At 32.8% G+C, this 18,607-nt stretch overlaps 4 protein-coding genes and 1 non-coding gene across 9 annotated transcripts; 2 read left to right on the forward strand and 3 right to left on the reverse strand.

Annotated features, from left to right (window-relative positions):
- Window positions 1-1,802: 1,802 nt before the first annotated feature.
- Window positions 1,803-4,015, reverse strand: LOC126685829 (cyclic pyranopterin monophosphate synthase, mitochondrial). Of its 4 annotated transcripts, none has more exons than XR_008791058.1 (4): window positions 3,818-4,015; window positions 3,471-3,595; window positions 2,655-3,383; window positions 1,803-2,248 (listed from the first exon to the last, which is right to left on the reverse strand). XR_008791058.1 is itself a non-coding variant. In XM_050379795.2 (3 exons), exons 2-3 carry the CDS (start codon window positions 3,570-3,572, stop codon window positions 2,748-2,750), a joined length of 738 nt encoding a protein of 245 aa, XP_050235752.1. In that variant the 5' UTR covers window positions 3,573-3,585; window positions 3,818-4,015; the 3' UTR covers window positions 2,543-2,747. The 4 variants fall into 4 exon arrangements, 2 of the variants coding, with proteins under 2 accessions (XP_050235752.1, XP_050235751.1); XR_008791059.1 differs by having other exon boundaries at window positions 1,804-2,175; XM_050379795.2 differs by lacking the exon at window positions 1,803-2,248 and having other exon boundaries at window positions 2,543-3,383; window positions 3,471-3,585.
- A 1,353-nt stretch (window positions 4,016-5,368) lies between these two features.
- Window positions 5,369-7,797, reverse strand: LOC126686780 (cytochrome P450 703A2). Its single transcript, XM_050381010.2, has 2 exons — window positions 6,862-7,797; window positions 5,369-6,071 (listed from the first exon to the last, which is right to left on the reverse strand). The coding sequence occupies exons 1-2, from the start codon at window positions 7,768-7,770 to the stop codon at window positions 5,433-5,435; spliced, it is 1,548 nt and encodes a 515-aa protein (XP_050236967.1). The 5' UTR covers window positions 7,771-7,797; the 3' UTR covers window positions 5,369-5,432.
- A 198-nt stretch (window positions 7,798-7,995) lies between these two features.
- TRNAQ-CUG (transfer RNA glutamine (anticodon CUG)) lies at window positions 7,996-8,067 on the forward strand. Its single transcript has one exon. It is a non-coding gene; the product is annotated as a tRNA-Gln (tRNA).
- Window positions 8,068-8,087: 20 nt separating this feature from the next.
- LOC126686779 (uncharacterized) lies at window positions 8,088-11,130 on the forward strand. Its single transcript, XM_050381009.2, has 4 exons — window positions 8,088-8,480; window positions 8,817-8,922; window positions 9,307-9,397; window positions 9,698-11,130. The coding sequence occupies exons 1-4, from the start codon at window positions 8,208-8,210 to the stop codon at window positions 10,788-10,790; spliced, it is 1,563 nt and encodes a 520-aa protein (XP_050236966.1). The 5' UTR covers window positions 8,088-8,207; the 3' UTR covers window positions 10,791-11,130.
- A 149-nt stretch (window positions 11,131-11,279) lies between these two features.
- Window positions 11,280-14,409, reverse strand: LOC126686781 (protein DEFECTIVE IN MERISTEM SILENCING 3-like). Of its 2 annotated transcripts, none has more exons than XM_050381011.2 (6): window positions 14,272-14,409; window positions 13,823-13,928; window positions 12,872-13,100; window positions 12,230-12,421; window positions 11,829-12,149; window positions 11,280-11,691 (listed from the first exon to the last, which is right to left on the reverse strand). In XM_050381011.2, exons 1-6 carry the CDS (start codon window positions 14,290-14,292, stop codon window positions 11,514-11,516), a joined length of 1,047 nt encoding a protein of 348 aa, XP_050236968.1. In that variant the 5' UTR covers window positions 14,293-14,409; the 3' UTR covers window positions 11,280-11,513. The 2 variants fall into 2 exon arrangements, with proteins under 2 accessions (XP_050236968.1, XP_050236970.1); XM_050381013.2 differs by having other exon boundaries at window positions 12,872-13,086; window positions 13,823-13,917; window positions 14,272-14,377.
- Window positions 14,410-18,607: the final 4,198 nt, after the last annotated feature.

Raw genomic sequence — 18,607 nt, forward strand, 5'->3', positions numbered from 1 at the left:
ACAAATATACAATACAATACAGGTCATAGAATACAGTAGAGATACACATGATTTTCATGCTCTCGCCGCTTTTTCCTCCATTATTATATTGTTTGAGATGAATTATATCTTTCTATAAAGATTTAAGGGTAATCCGGTGTCTGAACTTGTGATTCGGAGGTCAAATAGCTCATTTTCGTCTATTTTGATCAATTAAGAATTTTCTATTTTTAAATCAATTAAAAATAAAATGGTATAATATAAACAAATTTGGAGATCGGGATAATTCAATTTCATTCTTAATTGACCTAAAAATAAAGAGTATTGTTCTTATATACCAAATTGACTCTTTGTTTTTTTTGTCTGTGCAAATTTAGCAGATCAAATCCATTTTTCTTGATTTATCAAGTATAAAATGGTATTATATAAACGAATTCGGAGATTGAGATAGCTTAATTTTATTCTTAATTGACTTAGTTGATCTAAATATAGAAAATATTATTCTTAATTAACTATTTACCATAAATTTAAAGACGAGATTGACTCTGTTTTTTTTTATATAGATAAAAAGGACAAGACAATGTGAAAATTGCCAGAGTTCCTAAAATGAACATAAACATGGAGAAGCAGAGTGAAACAGTAGTACATAAAATATGAGATGTGGTTTGAAATGTTTTGTTGGTTGTGAACATGGTGCCCAAATTAGTCAAAAGAAAAGGGCCAACTCATAATGTAAAATATGCTATGTAACCTTAATTATACAATAAGGCAGCATAATGTGCAACTTTAATTATGTCATGTACTATGCAAATTTAATTAGTAGATTTCACTTAAAGAAGTTATTCTTTTTGACTGGTGACTGAGGCCAATTTGTAAGAGTTGGTTGCACATAAATGTGAAGTGGAAGAAAATAAATGAGATCTGTTAGTCATAACACCACACTATGACTGACTCTACCTGTGTGGTGGGAGAGGCGGTGATAATAATAGAAGAGTAATTAGTGAATAACAATTTCTCTGCCTACTTTCTAAAAGCAATAAAGATTGGTAAAATGCATGTTTGGGTTCCTATATTTTCACACTTTTTCAATTGGACCCTCCATTTTTATTTATCGAGATTGAATCCTATATTTTTAATATTGTAGACATTAGATTCCACACAGAAACAAAATGCGTGGAGTGGTGCGACTGTGAAAAGATTCTTATTTATTTTTTAGATTAATGTGTTTTTTGAGTTCGGTCTATTTTTGTTGAAAGTTACTCCCTCAATCAGTATTTTTCGGTCTGACTTGACACCGTTAACACTTTTTAGAGTGGAGGATCTAATGTCTATAAAATTAAAACTGTGCAAATTATAATAGAGGGACACAATTGAAAAAAGTTTGATAATACAGAGACCCAAATACGCACTTTGCCAATAAAGATTAGGAAATGATAGCCTGGAAAGAGCAACACAGTTTAAGCATGAGATACATTAAAGAGATACCAAATGATGCTTGCTAGCTTCTCTATCATGTGATTCAAGTTCAGGAATGAGTATATTTATCAATTCTAATGTCAATAAGCAATCGTTCCAAAAATAAGTTGAGAAATTAACTCAGTCGGCCAATTATAGCGTTGACTGTGCATGTGTTGTAAGGTATGAGAGGAGAGATACTTGTGAGACATGTGGCGTAATTAATATGAACAACCAATTATTAAATAGACTATTAACTGAAAATTTTCTTATTTACAACATAATGCTATTTAATGATTGGTTGTTCATATTAAGTACGCTACGTGTCACATAATTAATGGATGGTTTACAATCTTAAATGGCGAACTAGGTTCCCACGAGAATTTTTTGTTTGGGAGGGTCCTTGGTTTGATATTCTCGACCATTAATTTGATGGTTGTGGTGCCTTGGTACCAGCTATAAGGCTCCAATTTAGGACTGGCTAGATGTACCCTATACTAGTAATGGTTAAATAAGTTCAGAGATCATAAATTGTATTTACTGCTTAGAGTGGCCGATCTAAAGTCTGGTTGTACCTAAATTCCAATCTCAATTGAATTTAAAGGAACAAAATTCAATGCACCATTAACAAACTCTATCAAATAAGAGTATTTTTCACAAAGAAATAAAGGTGTACCTGTGGTTATTGGAACAACCCAGAAGACCAGAACGATGGGGCGGGACAATAGGAGGTTTTTTTGGCTAGGTGATTCAAAGAAGAAAGGAGAACAGTCATGCTAGACTTCCAAAGGAGAAAAACAAAAACTATTATGAACTGCATTTATAGAATAACAACGTAACAGTTAGTAGAATGTTACATTATGTTAAATATTAAATGAATCTTCTTAATAAATAATAGCTTGTCATGGTAGAAATGCCTCGATTTAGTGTACTGTCCTGCATCACATAATAACCTTAAAAAACATTATGGCTTGTTGGTGGCAGAGAATGTTATTGAACAACCTTAATCTGTGTTGATATAAATTGTGAGAAAAATGCTAACCTCCACCAGATTGTTATCTATGTAAACTTAAAACAGACTGTACTTGGCGATGATATGCAACATGTATAAGTAAGCTCATAACAATTATTGATGGAAAGGATTCATTGGAACATTAAATATCAACAAAAATAGAAAAATGGAGCATTTCAAAGAGTTCACGTGAATATGATCTACTTACTTGCAACTTGCAAGTGCAGCATTTGCATTATACTTTTCTCTCAATGACACCATTACGACCCCCTCGCACCGATAGATAAGATTTTTCAAAGAATCACCCAGTCATGCGTCGAAACCAGTCCCCGCTCTTCCCACCAGTCTTACAGTCGAGCCGTATGTCTGTTATCTGGATATCCTTAGAAGCAGCCTTGCACATATCATATACTGTTAGCCCGGCAGTGGAAACAGCCGTCAATGCTTCCATTTCAACGCCCGTTTTCCCCGTAGATGAAGCCTCCCCTTCAATTTCAACACTATAATTATCCGGATTCAGCTTTAAATCCACACGAACATGAGTCAAGATGATATTATGACAAAGTGGGATGAGGCTGCTGGTCTGCTTTCCTCCATTTATCCCAGCTATTTTGGCCACAGAAAGAACGTCTCCTTTCGCCATTTGATTAGCTAAAACCATATCAAACACCTTCTTACCCAACATAACCTTGCAACTAGCAATAGCAGTTCTCTTGGTATTATCTTTGGAAGACACATCCACCATTTGGGCTTCTCCTGAATTGCCAACATGTGTCAACCCGACTGCATTTTGATTTATCGTGTGGGATACAGACCGGGATTCTTGAGAATTAGCAGGTCGATGAGCATCGATAAGTGGTTGTTCTTGCATTAGATCATTACTGACCGAACCAGATAGACCACCAGTAGGAGGTTCTCCAAAGACAGATTCCATTTCCTAGAACAAGGTTTAATATTAAACTAAATCTGTGCCAACATACTGAAATGATTGGTATTTAAAGTTGAGATTATAAGGTTATCTTACTTGATTCATCTCATTGATAGTACTTGCAAGATCATGGGTGCTTCTAGCATAGATAACGCTTCTTGAGTAAGGTAATGCCACTGCAGCTCGCCTAAGAAACATGGTAACGATAATCCTATGTATGGCTGTCGAGGAAATGGATCATATAAATTTTGAAATGAGTGAGTAAATTAGAAATGCAGCTGAAGCATTGTGAAATGTTAAATAAAATGCAGGTAAGGCCTTAATAAAATGGAACAGAAGCAGGTGAAGGAGCAAGCATGTGAAGTCTTTCTTGTTTAGGCATTTTAACAAACATGTGGTGATCACTAACTGAACAACATAAACAACAATTTTCCCATAATTACCTTTAGAGGAAGAGATCGTACAACCAGTTTGCTGTTCTTACTGTATCTCTCTCTGCAATCTTGCTTTCAGATCCAGATATGTTTGTTAGTTTTGATTGCTGAATAATCCGAACAACAGTTCATCAAATTTTTGTAAGAAATTATTAATGTTCTACAGTGATTGATATTGCATAATTCATAAATTTCAGGAAAAAAAATATCTAATATACATTTGTTTACATTTAATATTTTCGCAATTTTTTATATTAGAATATTTATTTCCCCATTTATATTTTTTAAAACTTGTGTTTCTTAAAAAGAATATAATTTCTAATTTGTTAATGAAATAAATTAATTTTTAAATTTGTTATTTTTTTTGAGAAATTTAAATTTGTTATTTTGAAAATTAAAATTTGAATAGAGACGTATTAAAAGTAATAATTTATCACAACAAGTTTTAATGAAAACTATATGTAAACTATATATAAAAAAAATATGTAAACTATTTCATCATCAATCAATTTCATATCTTCGTCAACGTAAAATAAAATACCACTGTAGCCTGATAAATTTCTAGAATTGGTATCTCAATCGGCTTGTAATAATGATCAAATAAGTTTGAATTAGGATTCTCTCAAATTGATTGAACATGACCTATCATGTTTAATCAATCTATACCATTCATTATAAAATGGATGATGTAGATTGAAAAAATATAAAATATATTAGTTAATCTACACCATTCATTTTGTAATAAATGAAGTAGATTGATTGAACATGATAGGTCATGTTCAATCAACTTGAGAGGATTTTGATTCAATTAGTTTCTTTCCTTGAGCATGCAAGCAAGTAAGCATGATAATATTTGAAATTAAAATAAAAATCATCTACAAAAAGGAAAAAATAAAATAAGTAATTGTGTAAAAAAAAAGTATGAGATTGCTTATCTTGATGTTGATGCAATAAAAAAAACCCTCCAAATCAACCAACAAAGAAAAATCTGAACACAAAAGTACAAAAATTGAGTTTAATAGTCCATGTTCAAAATTCTGAAAGAGAGATTGGCTAATTTTTGAATTTTTCTTGAACTATATAGAAAAATGGTGATCCTGGAAGAACCTTCACGGAGTATGACCCTTAAAAAACATGCAGTCTCACAAAGCTGAAATGAGACATTTATGATTGGCTCAGTTCAATATTTATCAGTATCAGTTCTGACCATTACCTATGCAATTGATGGTTTTACCTGAGATTGACATTTATCGACCTTGTTGTGAGCTTCTTTGGTGACATCTGAATCGGTACGAGGCATGATGTTGAAAATTTAACAAAACACTAAATGAGTCGTTAACGTTTATCCCTATAAATAATTTGTCTTTTTATTTTATTTTTGATGTTACTGAATATCTTTATTTTTCTCATCATGATTTATCTTAGTTTTGTTTAATTAGTGAAATTTGTTGTTAATTAGTCCTCTTCATACCAAACTCATTCTGTTATAATTTTTTTGAAGATTACACACATTGATCACTTTTTTTGGCACAGCTTGTATAGATTTTAGGTTAATCATAATTATCTTTCTAATTGCAAATCATTTATTTGAATCAGAAAGAAATGAAAAGCAAATCATCATGAATTAGTGATACAAATGTGGGGCCAAACGTGGGCTAGCCCTAGCAAATAAGGGCTTGGCTTTAGGCATAGTCATGCCATAAACTTCAGTTGTCTCGATATCTTCATGTCTTAGCCCATTCGGTGGAGACCAATCAAACGCATGAAACAGCCGAGCCAAAGCCATGAGCACCAGCGTCACTCCAAGCGGCGCGCCAGGGCACTTCCTCTTCCCCGCACTGAAAGGCAATATTTTGAAGTCAGCTCCGTGGCTAATCTCCACTCGGCTTCCGTCTTCAAGCCAATGTCTTTCGGGCCGAAACTCCTCCACGTCGGACCATACTTTCGTGTTTCGGCCCAGCCCATGAGTGTTGATGAAGATTCGGGTTTTTGCTGGGATTTGATAGCCGTTGATTGTAGTGTTGTGTACAGATTCATGTGGGATTAGAAAGGGGCCAGCTGGGTGCATGCGGAAGGTTTCACGTACAACACACCGTAGGTAATTGAGGTGAGTTAAATCTGACTCGATCACCATTCTATTTGGACCCACTACTGAATCAAGCTCTTCTTGTATTTTTCGAAGGACACGTGGATGCTTGATCACCTCTGCCATTGCCCATTCGTTGGTCACAGCCGAAGTATCTGTTGCTGCAGCTATCATATCCTATATGTACATTAAATTAGTCACACTTCAAAACAATTTTGTCCAAGAATAAAAAAAGTGGGAGAAAATATATCAATTTTAAAATATGTTTAAAATTTTATATATATTAAATTTTTATTTGTAAAATATATATTTTCATACAAATAAAATAATATAACCCTTAATGAATAAATTATTTGAATCCAATTAATACGTAAGTTCATAATCAATAAGTGATCACAAACTTTTTTCAATGCATGAAGTTCAAATTGATTGATATAGTGCGTGTACTATGTCTATAAATTTTATAATCATAATTGAAACTAATAGTTTTAAGATTCCGCAATTATAATAAAAACATAAAAAAAATCCAACAAGAATATTAAATTTAGCTGGTATTTAACTATTTTTATTTAATATAGTCAAAACATATTTCTTATTAGAAAATACAAATCTAACTTTTATTATTTATAAAAACAACTTAAAAATGTTTTCTAAAAGTTCTCAAGAATTTTGAAAACAAAAATATTTTCAAAATGAAAAAACACATATTCCTTACTAGGAAATTCTTATTTAGATCCGGTCCATAAATTTTCTATGCACCTACCCAATGAGGTGTTAGAAAATCTAATACAATTTTTTCTTTCTTTTTTTATTTTTCTAACACCTCATTAGATAGATCTATGAATATTTTATAGACCGGATTCAGATAAAAATTTACGTGCATCATCGTCGGTTTACGTTAAAATGACTTTTTTAAAATATTGTTTTACGAAGATGAAACTGATCGGTGAATTGTAAAAGAAATTACCTGAATTAAAGCTTTAATCTCTACATCATGCATGTGCTCTTCCCCATCTAAACCAGGCAAAGACAACAAAACATCAACAAAATCCATCTCCCCATCTCCAACATCCTTAAATTTTCTTGCATTCTTATGCTCTTCAATAATTCTAGAGTGAAAATCATCCACTCTCTTCTCCACATCCCTCATTTTCTTCTCAATCCCAGAAGGATCAACCCACCTCCAAAATGGCAAATAATCCCCCAAATAAATCACACCCAATAGCCTAAACAATTCATGTGTCACATTCATGAACTCCATCGCCTCTTGCGGACCCGCTGATTTAGCTCCAAAAAATTGCTTACCAAGCAACATTCTAGTCACATTATTCATTGAAAATGAACCCAACACTTCTCTCAAATTCACTGCTTTTCCATTCTGGCCCTGGGCTTGGGCCAAGGCCCATACGTCTCTCACCAAATGTTGGGCTTCCTCGGCCCGGTGTTTCGCAAACGAGTCCAGTCTCTTTGTTGTTAATAGTTGTTCCATGCAGATTCTTCTCATTCTCTTCCAGTTTGGGCCTAATGGGGCCAACGCTACATCTCCGCAGCCGTAAGCGAGATACACCGCCGCGAGAGTGCGTGGCCGGGAGGCGAAGACCTCATCTTGGCGTTGGAGAATCTCGCGGATGATGTCGGGATCATTGGTGGTGATGGCGTCAACGCTGCCGAGGCGGAGGTAGACTAGCGGCCCATATTTGTCACAGAGAGAAGCGAAGTCTCTGTGAGGGAGGTGGCCCAGCTGGAGAAGATTGCCGACGATGGGCCATCGTGGTGGGCCTGGAGGCAGCATTCTGGACTTTTGTCTCGGCCACCGGAGAAGGTTGGCCATGAATGCAACAAAAAGGAGGACGTAAGAGAAGGTTAAGAAATCCATGAAGAAAATTAGAGAGGAATTAGCAAGTAATTAAGTTTCTTTATAGTAGAAAAATGGAGAACAAATAGTTAATTCACAATCTTTAAACCATGATTTTGAAATTAGCAGTAGAGATAATTTAGTTTCACCAGCCACATACCAGCATGTTATGCATGAATATGATTATTCCATGCTTTGTAAAAACTCGTTGTATATATATATTAAGTTGAATAGCTAAAACAAATTGGTTCTATGGTCTAGTGGTCAGGACATTGGACTCTGAATCCAGTAACCCGAGTTCAAGTCTCGGTAGAACCTTAATATTTTTGTTTTTTTTGTGATTTTTTGATCTTTTATACTTTTTGTAGTGTAGGCGGGATTCATACAATCCCTAATTTGATGAAAATTATAAACCCAGAGACAAACTCATAGCTCGGTCCGTGCCTCTCTTTTTGATAATGGAACCTGAAAATCAGCAGAAAATCGAGCAGACAGTGCTCGAAATACTAAAAGCAGCTGACATGGAAGAGATGACTGAGTTCAAACTCCGAGTCACTGTATCAGAGCGACTCGGCGTCGATCTCTCATCAGCCGAGTGCAGAAAATTTATTAGAGGTGTAGTTGAGTGCTTTTTAATCTCAACAATGGAACCACTAGCTACTGAAGCAGAACATGAAGAAATACCCAGCTCGAAGGAATTTGACAGTGAAGGAAATCTCGTAATTTGCAAGGTTCCAATCACTAGCTATTGCCCCTTCTTTTTTAGAGTTTTGTTATTTTATTTTTGTTTGTGGAAGCTAGCAACTTAATTTTGTGCACGGACACTTGGGTCAATCAACATGTTCCGTTTCGAAAACGTTTTGGACACTTTAACTTTTGGATACAAAACTCTCTTTTTTACATAGAAAACCTTAAAATAACACTGTTTTGCATAATCCAAGTGTCCCGTTTTCTCGTGTCCGTGTCCGTGCTACCTAGCTTTGTTCTAATAAGCACCCACTTGACTTGTCTTTGTATTTTTCTATTATTTTTATCTTGAATATTGATGGATTGTGTTGTTTGCCTAGCTATCAAATAAGAGGAACGTGGTGATTCAAGACTATAAGGGAAAATCTTATGTATCAATCAGGGAGTATTATTTTAAAAATGGAATGCAGCTTCCTTCAAACAAAGGTGATCGAATGTAACACCAGTTATCTTTTTCTCAATGTTTGTGCTCTTAGTATTCCGTCTTACAATGTTTGATGCTTGTTATATGCTTATTGGTATTGTCACAACTGCAATTTTCGGTATGTGGATAACAAAAAGCGCAGATCTTTCTTTGCAAGTGAAACATGATTATTTGCAGGATATTGTAATATTCTCGATTGATTAGTAGTCTTTGACTTTCCGGAAGTACTCTTCTGGGTCGAAATGTTTTGAGAGTAGTGATTATCCAAAACAGAAAAATTGAAGTCGATTGGTTGATGGGCTTCGTTATTCTTAATATTCTTACTTTTGGAGTTCTAATAAGTTGCAGTATCCTGAACACTTCTGTTGCTACTACCATGTTTTCAGGAATTCATCTTTCAGCTGAACAATGGTCGTCATTGAGAAAGAATGTTCCTTTGATAGAGGAAGCTATTGCGAAGATGCAATCCAAGTTAAGGTGAGTGTATTCTTGTATTATGTAAACTCAACCATGAATTAACATCTTTGAAGTTGATATGAATGTCATAATGCATATATATTGTTTTCTAAAGAAGATAACCTATGCAATTGCATAAAATTCAGACTTGAGGTTGTTTTCTAAGAGTATATTGTTATTCAAGGTAATTTACTGGATTTCGGATTGTATTCTAATTATAGCCTATCAGATACCTTACTGCTTTTCTCAGATATCTCATCTTGACTGGGAAGCATTAAGCATACAACTGTTAACGTAGACATTCTGTTAAACGTGCTGCAGAACCAACCTTCATTGCGAACAAAGTGAACAGATTTCTATAGCAACTGCATCCACTCCCTGTGAACTTAATGAACCTATCTCTAATTTGGCGACCGCCTCTCATGCTGACCTCAATGGACAAGCCTCTAATTTGATTGATACTCCTACACCTCATGAACTTAATGGACAGGTCCCTGAATCCTTGATGACTACTTCTAGTGCACTCAATAGACAAGTCTCTGATTCTGCAATGGCATCTATAATTCATGGACTTGTCCCTATCGAAATCAACCGTTTTGATGGGAAGAATTATCAGCTCTGGGCGCCTATAATGGAATTATTTCTAAAGCAATTAAATATTGCATATGTGCTTTCTGATCCCTGTCCAAGTCTTGCAACGAGACCAGAAGCAAGTGCAGAAGAAATTGCCCAGACCAAAGCTGCTGAACAGAAGTGGTCTAATGATGACTATTTGTGTCGGCGCAACATTTTGGTCTGTCTATCTGATGCTCTTTTCAATCGCTATTCAAATAAGACTAGGAATGCTAAAGAACTATGGGATGAGCTAAGGTTTGTGTATCTTTATGAGGAGTTTGGACATGAGAGGTCTCTTGTGAAGAAATACATAGAATTTCAAATAGTAGATGAAAGACCAATTGTTGAGCAAGTTCAAGAAATTAACAGCATTGCAGATTCGGTTGTTGCTGTTGGAATATTTTTTGATGAGAAATTTCATGTTAGTACCATTATATCCAAGCTTCCCCCATCACGGAAGGACTTCTGCATGAGATTAATGTGCGAGGAGGAGCTGCCTTTCCGAAAATTGATGGATCTCATAAAGGCCGAGGAAGAGTTCCGCACGCAAGCTAACTGTGTGGAGCCTTCCAGTTCTGTATGCTTTAATCATTCCAAGAATCTGGGACCGAGAGTTTCAGATAAGTTCAAACCACGATTTAATGGGAAGAGACGAGATACAGATACAGATAACAGGGTCACAGTCTGCTACTTCTGTGGTAGAAAAGGGCATCTTTCAAGGAATTGTCGTACTAAGAAGTTCGACAAGGAGAGTTCATCGAGAGATGCAGTTATGGGAATCAAGACAGAGCAGTCGTGAGCAGTCTCGCGTAGTTAATGGTAGTGACAAGGACATGCCAGGTTTTTATTGATTTATTGCCAACAGTAGTTCCATATATTGTTTTTATTACGTCCTAAAGGTAAGGTTCCAAGGGAAACTTTTGGCCTGTATTGCCATGTACATTAGATTTAGGTGGTGTTAGCCTGTTTTTGCAACTGCAAATAGATAGTTGCAAAATATCAGTATTGGTGGCACTTTTAACAGGTTCATGTGGTATTCTAACTTGTAATTTTCTTTTAGTATCTAGTTAGAGAGCTGTCTTTTTCTTTGACAAACTTGTAACATTTTACTTATAGATTCTCTGTTAACAATCCATGTACATATGAGCTGTATCTGTTTCTTAATTGTGTCTTTTGAGCAAGAGCAAGATGCGTAAAAGCTCTTCCAACGGACTTTGAATCGAAGTTGCAGTCATGCTATTAGCAAATTGTAAGCGATTTGTTTGTTAATAGCTCTTAGATAGCCAGAGAAGAAAAAGCCTTTACCCTGCATTCGGGTTGGAAGATAAACTTTTGTACAACTTTCAATAGTACCTTCAGAAAATACTATTTTGATTTACAAAGCTAAAAATATGACCACAAAACTATCCTGTAGCTAAAATTATGACCGTAAAACTATCCTGTAGCAAAAAAATATGACCACAAAACTATTCTGTAATCCAAAAAAAAAATGAAGAGTTGTGCACCAAAATTAATCTGTTTCCTAATACTGCCCCATGGAATCAGCTTTTAATTTGTCCAACGCCAACGCTTCCCTTTGCATGTCCTCAACAATGTTATGCTGTTCCCATTTCAGCATCCTGATCCTGTCTTCAATTTCAGTATAGCTTTCAGGTAAATTAGATACGGAAATTACAGGGAATTTCACCTGTACATCTTTCCTGGAAGCAGTCGGATCAACAAATAAGATCAAAGAGCGTAAAAGAAAAAGTTGAGATGCCCGTGTAATGACTAGGACAAAAACTAAGGGCAGTGACCTTAATAATACACAATTGAAAGTTATTCATTTCAGAATTACCTATTTCCAAGAGAGAATGCGCCGTTTTTCTTGATAATTCCACCATCTAAGGACAATGCTCCATGAGTTATACATGGGAGAGCATGGAGCATTTCAGTTCTGGTACTGTATACTTGCAAGCGAGAAAATATGGAATAGAATAATGTCTCTCTAAGACCATGTCCATTGGCAGTGACACCAAACAAATTCTCTCTATCTAAATTGATCATGTTAACTGCAAAATCAAGGAAACCAGCAGGGCACATGCCATTTGATAACTTTGGCGTTGAAATATCAAGCTTCTTTTGTGGATCATCAGCAATAAAATCACCAGCATACGGCCTGTTAAAGAACCAATAGAGTCAAAAATGCCTATGAAATGCATTGAGTACTGAAAGAAAACTAATATGTGGAGTTCTTGCCTCAGATCTTCAAGGCAAATAACAATAAATCGGCCATCGATTTCCTTCCCCATAGAACATCCTAGGCCATGAAGACCAGTATTGCTGTTTATTTTGCCTTCTCCATCATATATCTCTAAATCCTTGACACCTTGTGATTTCCTGCAGACTAGTGCTACCATAGTCTCCAGTCCCAAGTACTCTGAGAGAAGCCTGGCCATATGTTATTAAAATATATTATCAAATAAACATCTCATGAGCTTTAATCGTCTGCAGCTTAATATTTTTAAGAAACTCAAATGACGATTTTAGTGAGAATCCAATTAGGATCATGGGGCACATCCAGCTAACTACAAAACCATCCTATTTTGTTCTTATATAGTTTTATGCAGAGGATTGTGGAATATGCATTGCAAACTCATATTACTTCATAAGATTAGAGATGTCACAGGGCTAAAAAAGGATAACTGATGGCATGTAGATTTGCAAATTCCAAACACACAGTGTAAAGAATAAAGAACTGCAAAAGTTACACCAAGAGTTTATGATTAACAGATAGAAAACTTCAATTAAAATGTTTTACACAACAACCAAATGATGATGTCCAATGTTGTCATCAGATGACATAAAGAAGTTAAGTTTAACAGAAATGGCAAAACTTACAAGTTTAGGTTATCGTTGTCAACTCTGGCAAGAGTCGCCACAACACCTATCACATCCTTGGTCCATGGCAAAAGTGACAGCTGAACTGCATGAGTTTTCAGTTGGTAGAAAATGGAAGCTGCTGTTGTGTCCTGCTTCAATATCTCATTTACTGTTTCCTCCTCAGAGTGAAAGACACCATTTTCAATTGTTTCTGGCGCGTTTGTGGAATGATACTTCCCAAGAATCACTAAAACTATGTCAGTGACGAGTTATAGTTTTGTATCGATGACCAAACACATTCAAATCAAAGTATCATTCAGTCAAATGATCCCATTAGGAACTTCTACAAATACATAAAAAGTTGTCCAAACATGGTGGAATATACCATATATATCAATAAAATTGTAGCATAGTCCATGAAGCACTGACACTTCTTTGAGGTGACGTGTCCAAAGGGGGATTCTGGACACGTATGGGACACGGAAAAATAAAGTACCGGAAGTTTTTACTATAAAAAGAAGGGGACACACCGGGGACATGCTTGGGACAATCTAGGGTTCACGCTGAGAGTATCTAAGTGTTTAAAACTTATAATTGAAGTTAAATGAATCAAACTTCTTTTGACCTCCATATTTACGTATATTGAATGAATCATGAATAGTATTTAAATGATATACATATTTATTGTACACATAATTTTAATATATACATATATGTAAACATATATTTAATTTTCCGTATCCCCCGTCAGTAACTCTATTTTTTCTTTAAATGTCATTCACCGTGTCCGTATCCGTACTCGAACCCGTTCCGGTGCTTCATAGAGCATAATCCACATATAGTATTAACCATGCACAAACACACACTTTCTAATACTGCAAACAGTTACAACAAACAAATTGTAAACAGGAAAAGTTGCCCCATTTCCTTTCCTAATTTCATTTTAATATTAAAAATCAGAGAGCAAACCTTGCAAATCAAGAACCGACTCATCCAAACGGTCAACCTCCGACTTCAAAAATTTTAAATTGTCTTCATGTCTTCTGATATCTTTCCTCAATCTCCTATCAACATCCTACAATTTTATTCACCAATCAAACAAAAACATGCCACAAATGAACAATGCTCAAATATGGTTAAAAGTAAAACAGATCACAATCAGTGGTTAATCAAACCAATCATAGACTTCCATTCAATAACCACATTAAAATCAATAGCAATACATTATACATACATGAGATTCCAAATTGGGAAGAAAAAAAACCCTAACTAACTCGATGAAACTGTTTAAACTCATAATTAGTCACTCATTACTCACTTTAATACCTAAAAATTCTATGAAAGCAATAAATATAGTGGTCTAAAATTGCTACGATGATAAGAAATACAATGCAAAATAGAAAAACTGTAAATAAAACCTTGCTATGGAGCTGATGCATAATGGCTGTATGTATATGCAATTACAGGTGATTCTGAATTTCGTTCTCTAAATTTGCAATTATATATGGAAGGTTCAATTGCTTAAATTTATATGGCAACCAAATAATTTAAACTTTTTAAAGGGTCCGACATTTTTAGTACGTTAGTGAGGTAGAGTTGCTTGCTGTTGCTGACGTCAAGGAGCGGGCCTAGGCATGAGTCGAGAGATCATTTAAGGCCGAGTCAAAAGCCCAACTTTTGGAAATTTAAAGGGGATATGTACATAAATGTTTGATTTCATACACTCCACAGCAATAATACGCTTTGAATAAAACTTTATCATTTATACGCTTTTTTAACTACTAGTTTCGCATTACGTGCTATGCACGTGGCTCGTAACGTAACTCGTCAATGAACATATTAGCAAATTTATTATAATTATATCAATTTTTTATTTATAATTAATATTAAATTAATTAAGAATTTTTGTAAAAGTAAATATAATATATTTGGTTATTAAATTTTTTTTCCATACTGAATTTATTCTTCTTTTGGTTTTATAATAACCATAATTAAATAATTAACTTAATTTTATTAATAATATCTTTAAAAATAATAAAATAGAAATTTAAATAATATTATATTGACCAAATACAGTATTTTAATTTTATAGTTCAATCAACCTAAAAGATAGGTATTCCTACTAATTTAGAGACAATTTAGTTATTTTTTATATATTAAAAACTAAATTGGAGATAATTTAGCTACCTATTCTAATTAGGACTTTAATTTCAATAGTGATTAATTAAATAACTAATTAGTTAATGACTATAAAACCTTTATTTAGTAGTAAGCTAGAAAGAATTATTCAGTAAATTTGCCTGTCCCTCCCTCCCATCCGTGCTTTTATATATAGTATAGATAGATAGATTAGCTTTGCACTTATACTCTATTATAACGTTACTAAGGCTACTCCACTCATTCTTGCCTTTAGTTTTAATCCTTCTGGCAACATATTATATATATAAATCATTAAATTACTTTTTGGAAACTAATAATACTATTTACATGTCATTAATAGGTTAGTTGACTTAATATTTTTTATTTAATTTATTTATTTGAATTTTTTTAAAAAAAATAAACTCTTACTGCACAATTGTTTTAAATTTTAGTGTTATTAATATTATAATAAAAATATTTAATTTTTAAATTAAAAAATTAAAAAATTAATTTACATCATTAAAATATTTGTTTATCTTTGAATATTTAATTTTTCAAATGTGAATACTTGTCTTATATATTGAAATTTTTAATTTTTTAATTTTTTTAATTTTTAATTTTTAATATATTATTATTATTTTATCATATATATATATATATATGTAGACACACAAACACACTAATACTTTTCATTTAATTTTATATTTGTCAATGATATAGTCTCTTTTAATTTTTATTATGCTTAAATATCATCCAGTTTTATAAAATAAAAATGTAAATAATATAAAGGCCTAATCACTCAAAAACCCCTCACCTTTAATTTTTTTTTCAATTCCACCCCGACGTTGAAAATTTGTCAATTTTACCCACTTTTGAATTTTCCGTTTTCAATTGTACCCCAATATTTTAATTTTTGTTAATTTTTTTACTTAAATGATGAAATCATTCAATTAATTAAGTCTAAACATGAAATTAAATTCTTTTTTATTAAAAAAAGTATAAATAAATCCTTTATTTTTAAAAACTAACTAAAAACCATAATCAAATTAACACTAATTTAAATTCTTAATTAATTTAACTAAATTTAAATAAATTTTAAAAATATACAATTAATATATGCGAGACATGTAGAATGTTTTAAACAAATTTCCAAACGCAAAAAATGTTAATTTAATTTTTCAGGGTACAATTGAAACACAAAAATGCAAAACAGGGTAAAATTGACAAATTTTCAACGTCAGGGTATGTTTGAAAAGGGGCTAAAAGGTCGGGGTTTTTTAAGACATTAGGCCTAATATAAATGTGTACTACTCATTTATATTATATATATGTGAGATGAGAGCATAAAAATAGAATTATTATTTATCATTAAAATGGATTGTAATATTAGTTGATAATAGCAAACAATAAAATAAAATAAACAATATCCCATATCGTGAGAACCAACGAGCAACTATCAAAAACTAAAAAAAGCAATCGGAAGGTAGTAAAAAAGCAATGAAAATCAAAATCAATTAAAATAAATAAGAGAAACAACTAACAAACAACCAACGAGCAATTAACACGCAACTAAAGAGCAACGAGCAATCATATATAATTCAAAAAGCAACTAAAAAGAAACCGACAAGTAAACAGCGAGCAATTAAAGAGAAAATAAAGATCAACTAAATATCAAATAAAGACAGCATGTAAATGAAACTTTAGTAATTGATATTGTTTCAAATGGGAGTTATACAAACTTTTGGACTACGACTTGATTAATCTTAATTTGGAAACTCTAAAAATATCGTAACAAAAGGATTTTTCAGCAAAGGGATTCGTCTGCGGAAAAGGTGGTTTTTCGATGCTTACATATTGTAGCCTTTTATTACAAATGTAAACATCCTTCTTTTATTTATTTTGATTTAAAATTGTATATAAATATGGATAATATTCTATTTTTTTGCTTTTTTTTCTTCTTTCTCGGAGTCGTAGACTTAAGTGGCGTAAACTTTTTGAATGGTGGAGTTTTTTGCCACTTCTTGTGGTTTTAATAAAGGTTTATTGATAAAAAAATATCAACTAAAGAACAGTCAAAATTAAAATAAAATTAAATATATATTTTTATGTTTATTGTTTTATATCCTATAAATTAATACTTTTAAAAATTAAAAACATTTGTAAGAAAAAATAAATTAGCACAGAAAAGAAAATATTGAAATATTGGTTTGATAATGGTAAAATGAATAGGACAAAATATATGTAATGGATGCACATGATATAATAAAAGGCATAAAGCATGTAGATGAAGGTGCTAAAAAAGGCGTAATTGTGAAAGAAGAAAATTAAAAAAGAGACACGCTTGAAAATGAAAGTTGTGGCAGCGTAATTTTGCAAAGATTAGAAAAAAGAGAGTATAAGGTGTAATTTCCTCAATTTAAAGATGAAATTAGGGCTGCTTTGGAAACTATTCATTTGGGGGCAACACTTTTCATTCGCAAAAAATGCAAAATTACGTAAATTGCAAAACCTTTTGCATCAAACACGTGATTTCCAAAAAAACTAAACTTCAAAAGCGGTGAGTCCATCGACATCATTGGGCAACGTTAACGGCTCAGTAAGTAAGCGGAGGAAAGGAAAATTGTCGTGACAACAAAAGAGAGGAAAGAGTTCGAATAGAAATAGCTGAAGCCTGAATAGGAATGTGAAGTTGCAGGCAAAATCCATTTATTTTGCTAGTGTCGAACAAAGGAAAGACTTATTTTTATATAGAGTAAGACAAATTTCACGGACTTGGGTATTAATTTATGCATTTTGTTGTTTCACACGTCTCTGATGAGAATTTTGAGAACTAATATTTAGCCATCGGTAGTCAACTCACTTTTTTGTTTTGTTAAAATTGGTGTTTATGATACATGCAGATGGAGTACTCATTATGGACCCACGGTATTGAAGAGGAGATTATTCCTCTTTGCTGGTATGTTAGCAATTCTCATTTTGATTATTTAAATATTTGAGTAAACGGTAAAGTGAAAATCAAAGTTTCAGATATGAGCGAATTCAAATCTCTTCTTATAATCTCATTTTATATTTTGAATGGCTTCTGTTTTTTTATTTTTATTACTCCTTCTGTTCCAAATTAATAGACAGTTTAGAATAAATACAAGTATTAAGAAATTTAGTAAATCTATGCAAAATGAGTAATTCTATAAAAACATAACATACTTGCCCTTATTTAATGCACTGTTGACTTTATTTCTTAATGGGTTTTCCTCTCTTTTAATGTAATATATTATAATTAATGAGGGTATATATGCCATTTAAGCGTCAAAGCAATAAATTACCGCCTATAATTTGAAATAAAAAAATCCAAAATAGTGCAATATCAATTTGGAACGGAGAGAGTATTATGTTACTCTTGTTTTTTTTTCTATTGTTGCTGGTGTGTTGTTTTCCCTTTCTATTGATGTTGCAATCTGCTACTACTGTTGTTGTTGTTTTCTTAATATACTTTTAGTATATCCTCATATAAGTCTAGTATATGTTTTTTATATGTTTACACAATTTAAATATTTAATATGAAAAAATTATCCAAATTAATTAATTTTAATATTATATTAAGAATATTGTTCGTAT

This window comes from Mercurialis annua, linkage group LG6 (genome assembly GCF_937616625.2).
Source record: "Mercurialis annua linkage group LG6, ddMerAnnu1.2, whole genome shotgun sequence".
In the NCBI taxonomy this organism is placed as follows: Eukaryota; Viridiplantae; Streptophyta; class Magnoliopsida; order Malpighiales; family Euphorbiaceae; genus Mercurialis; species Mercurialis annua.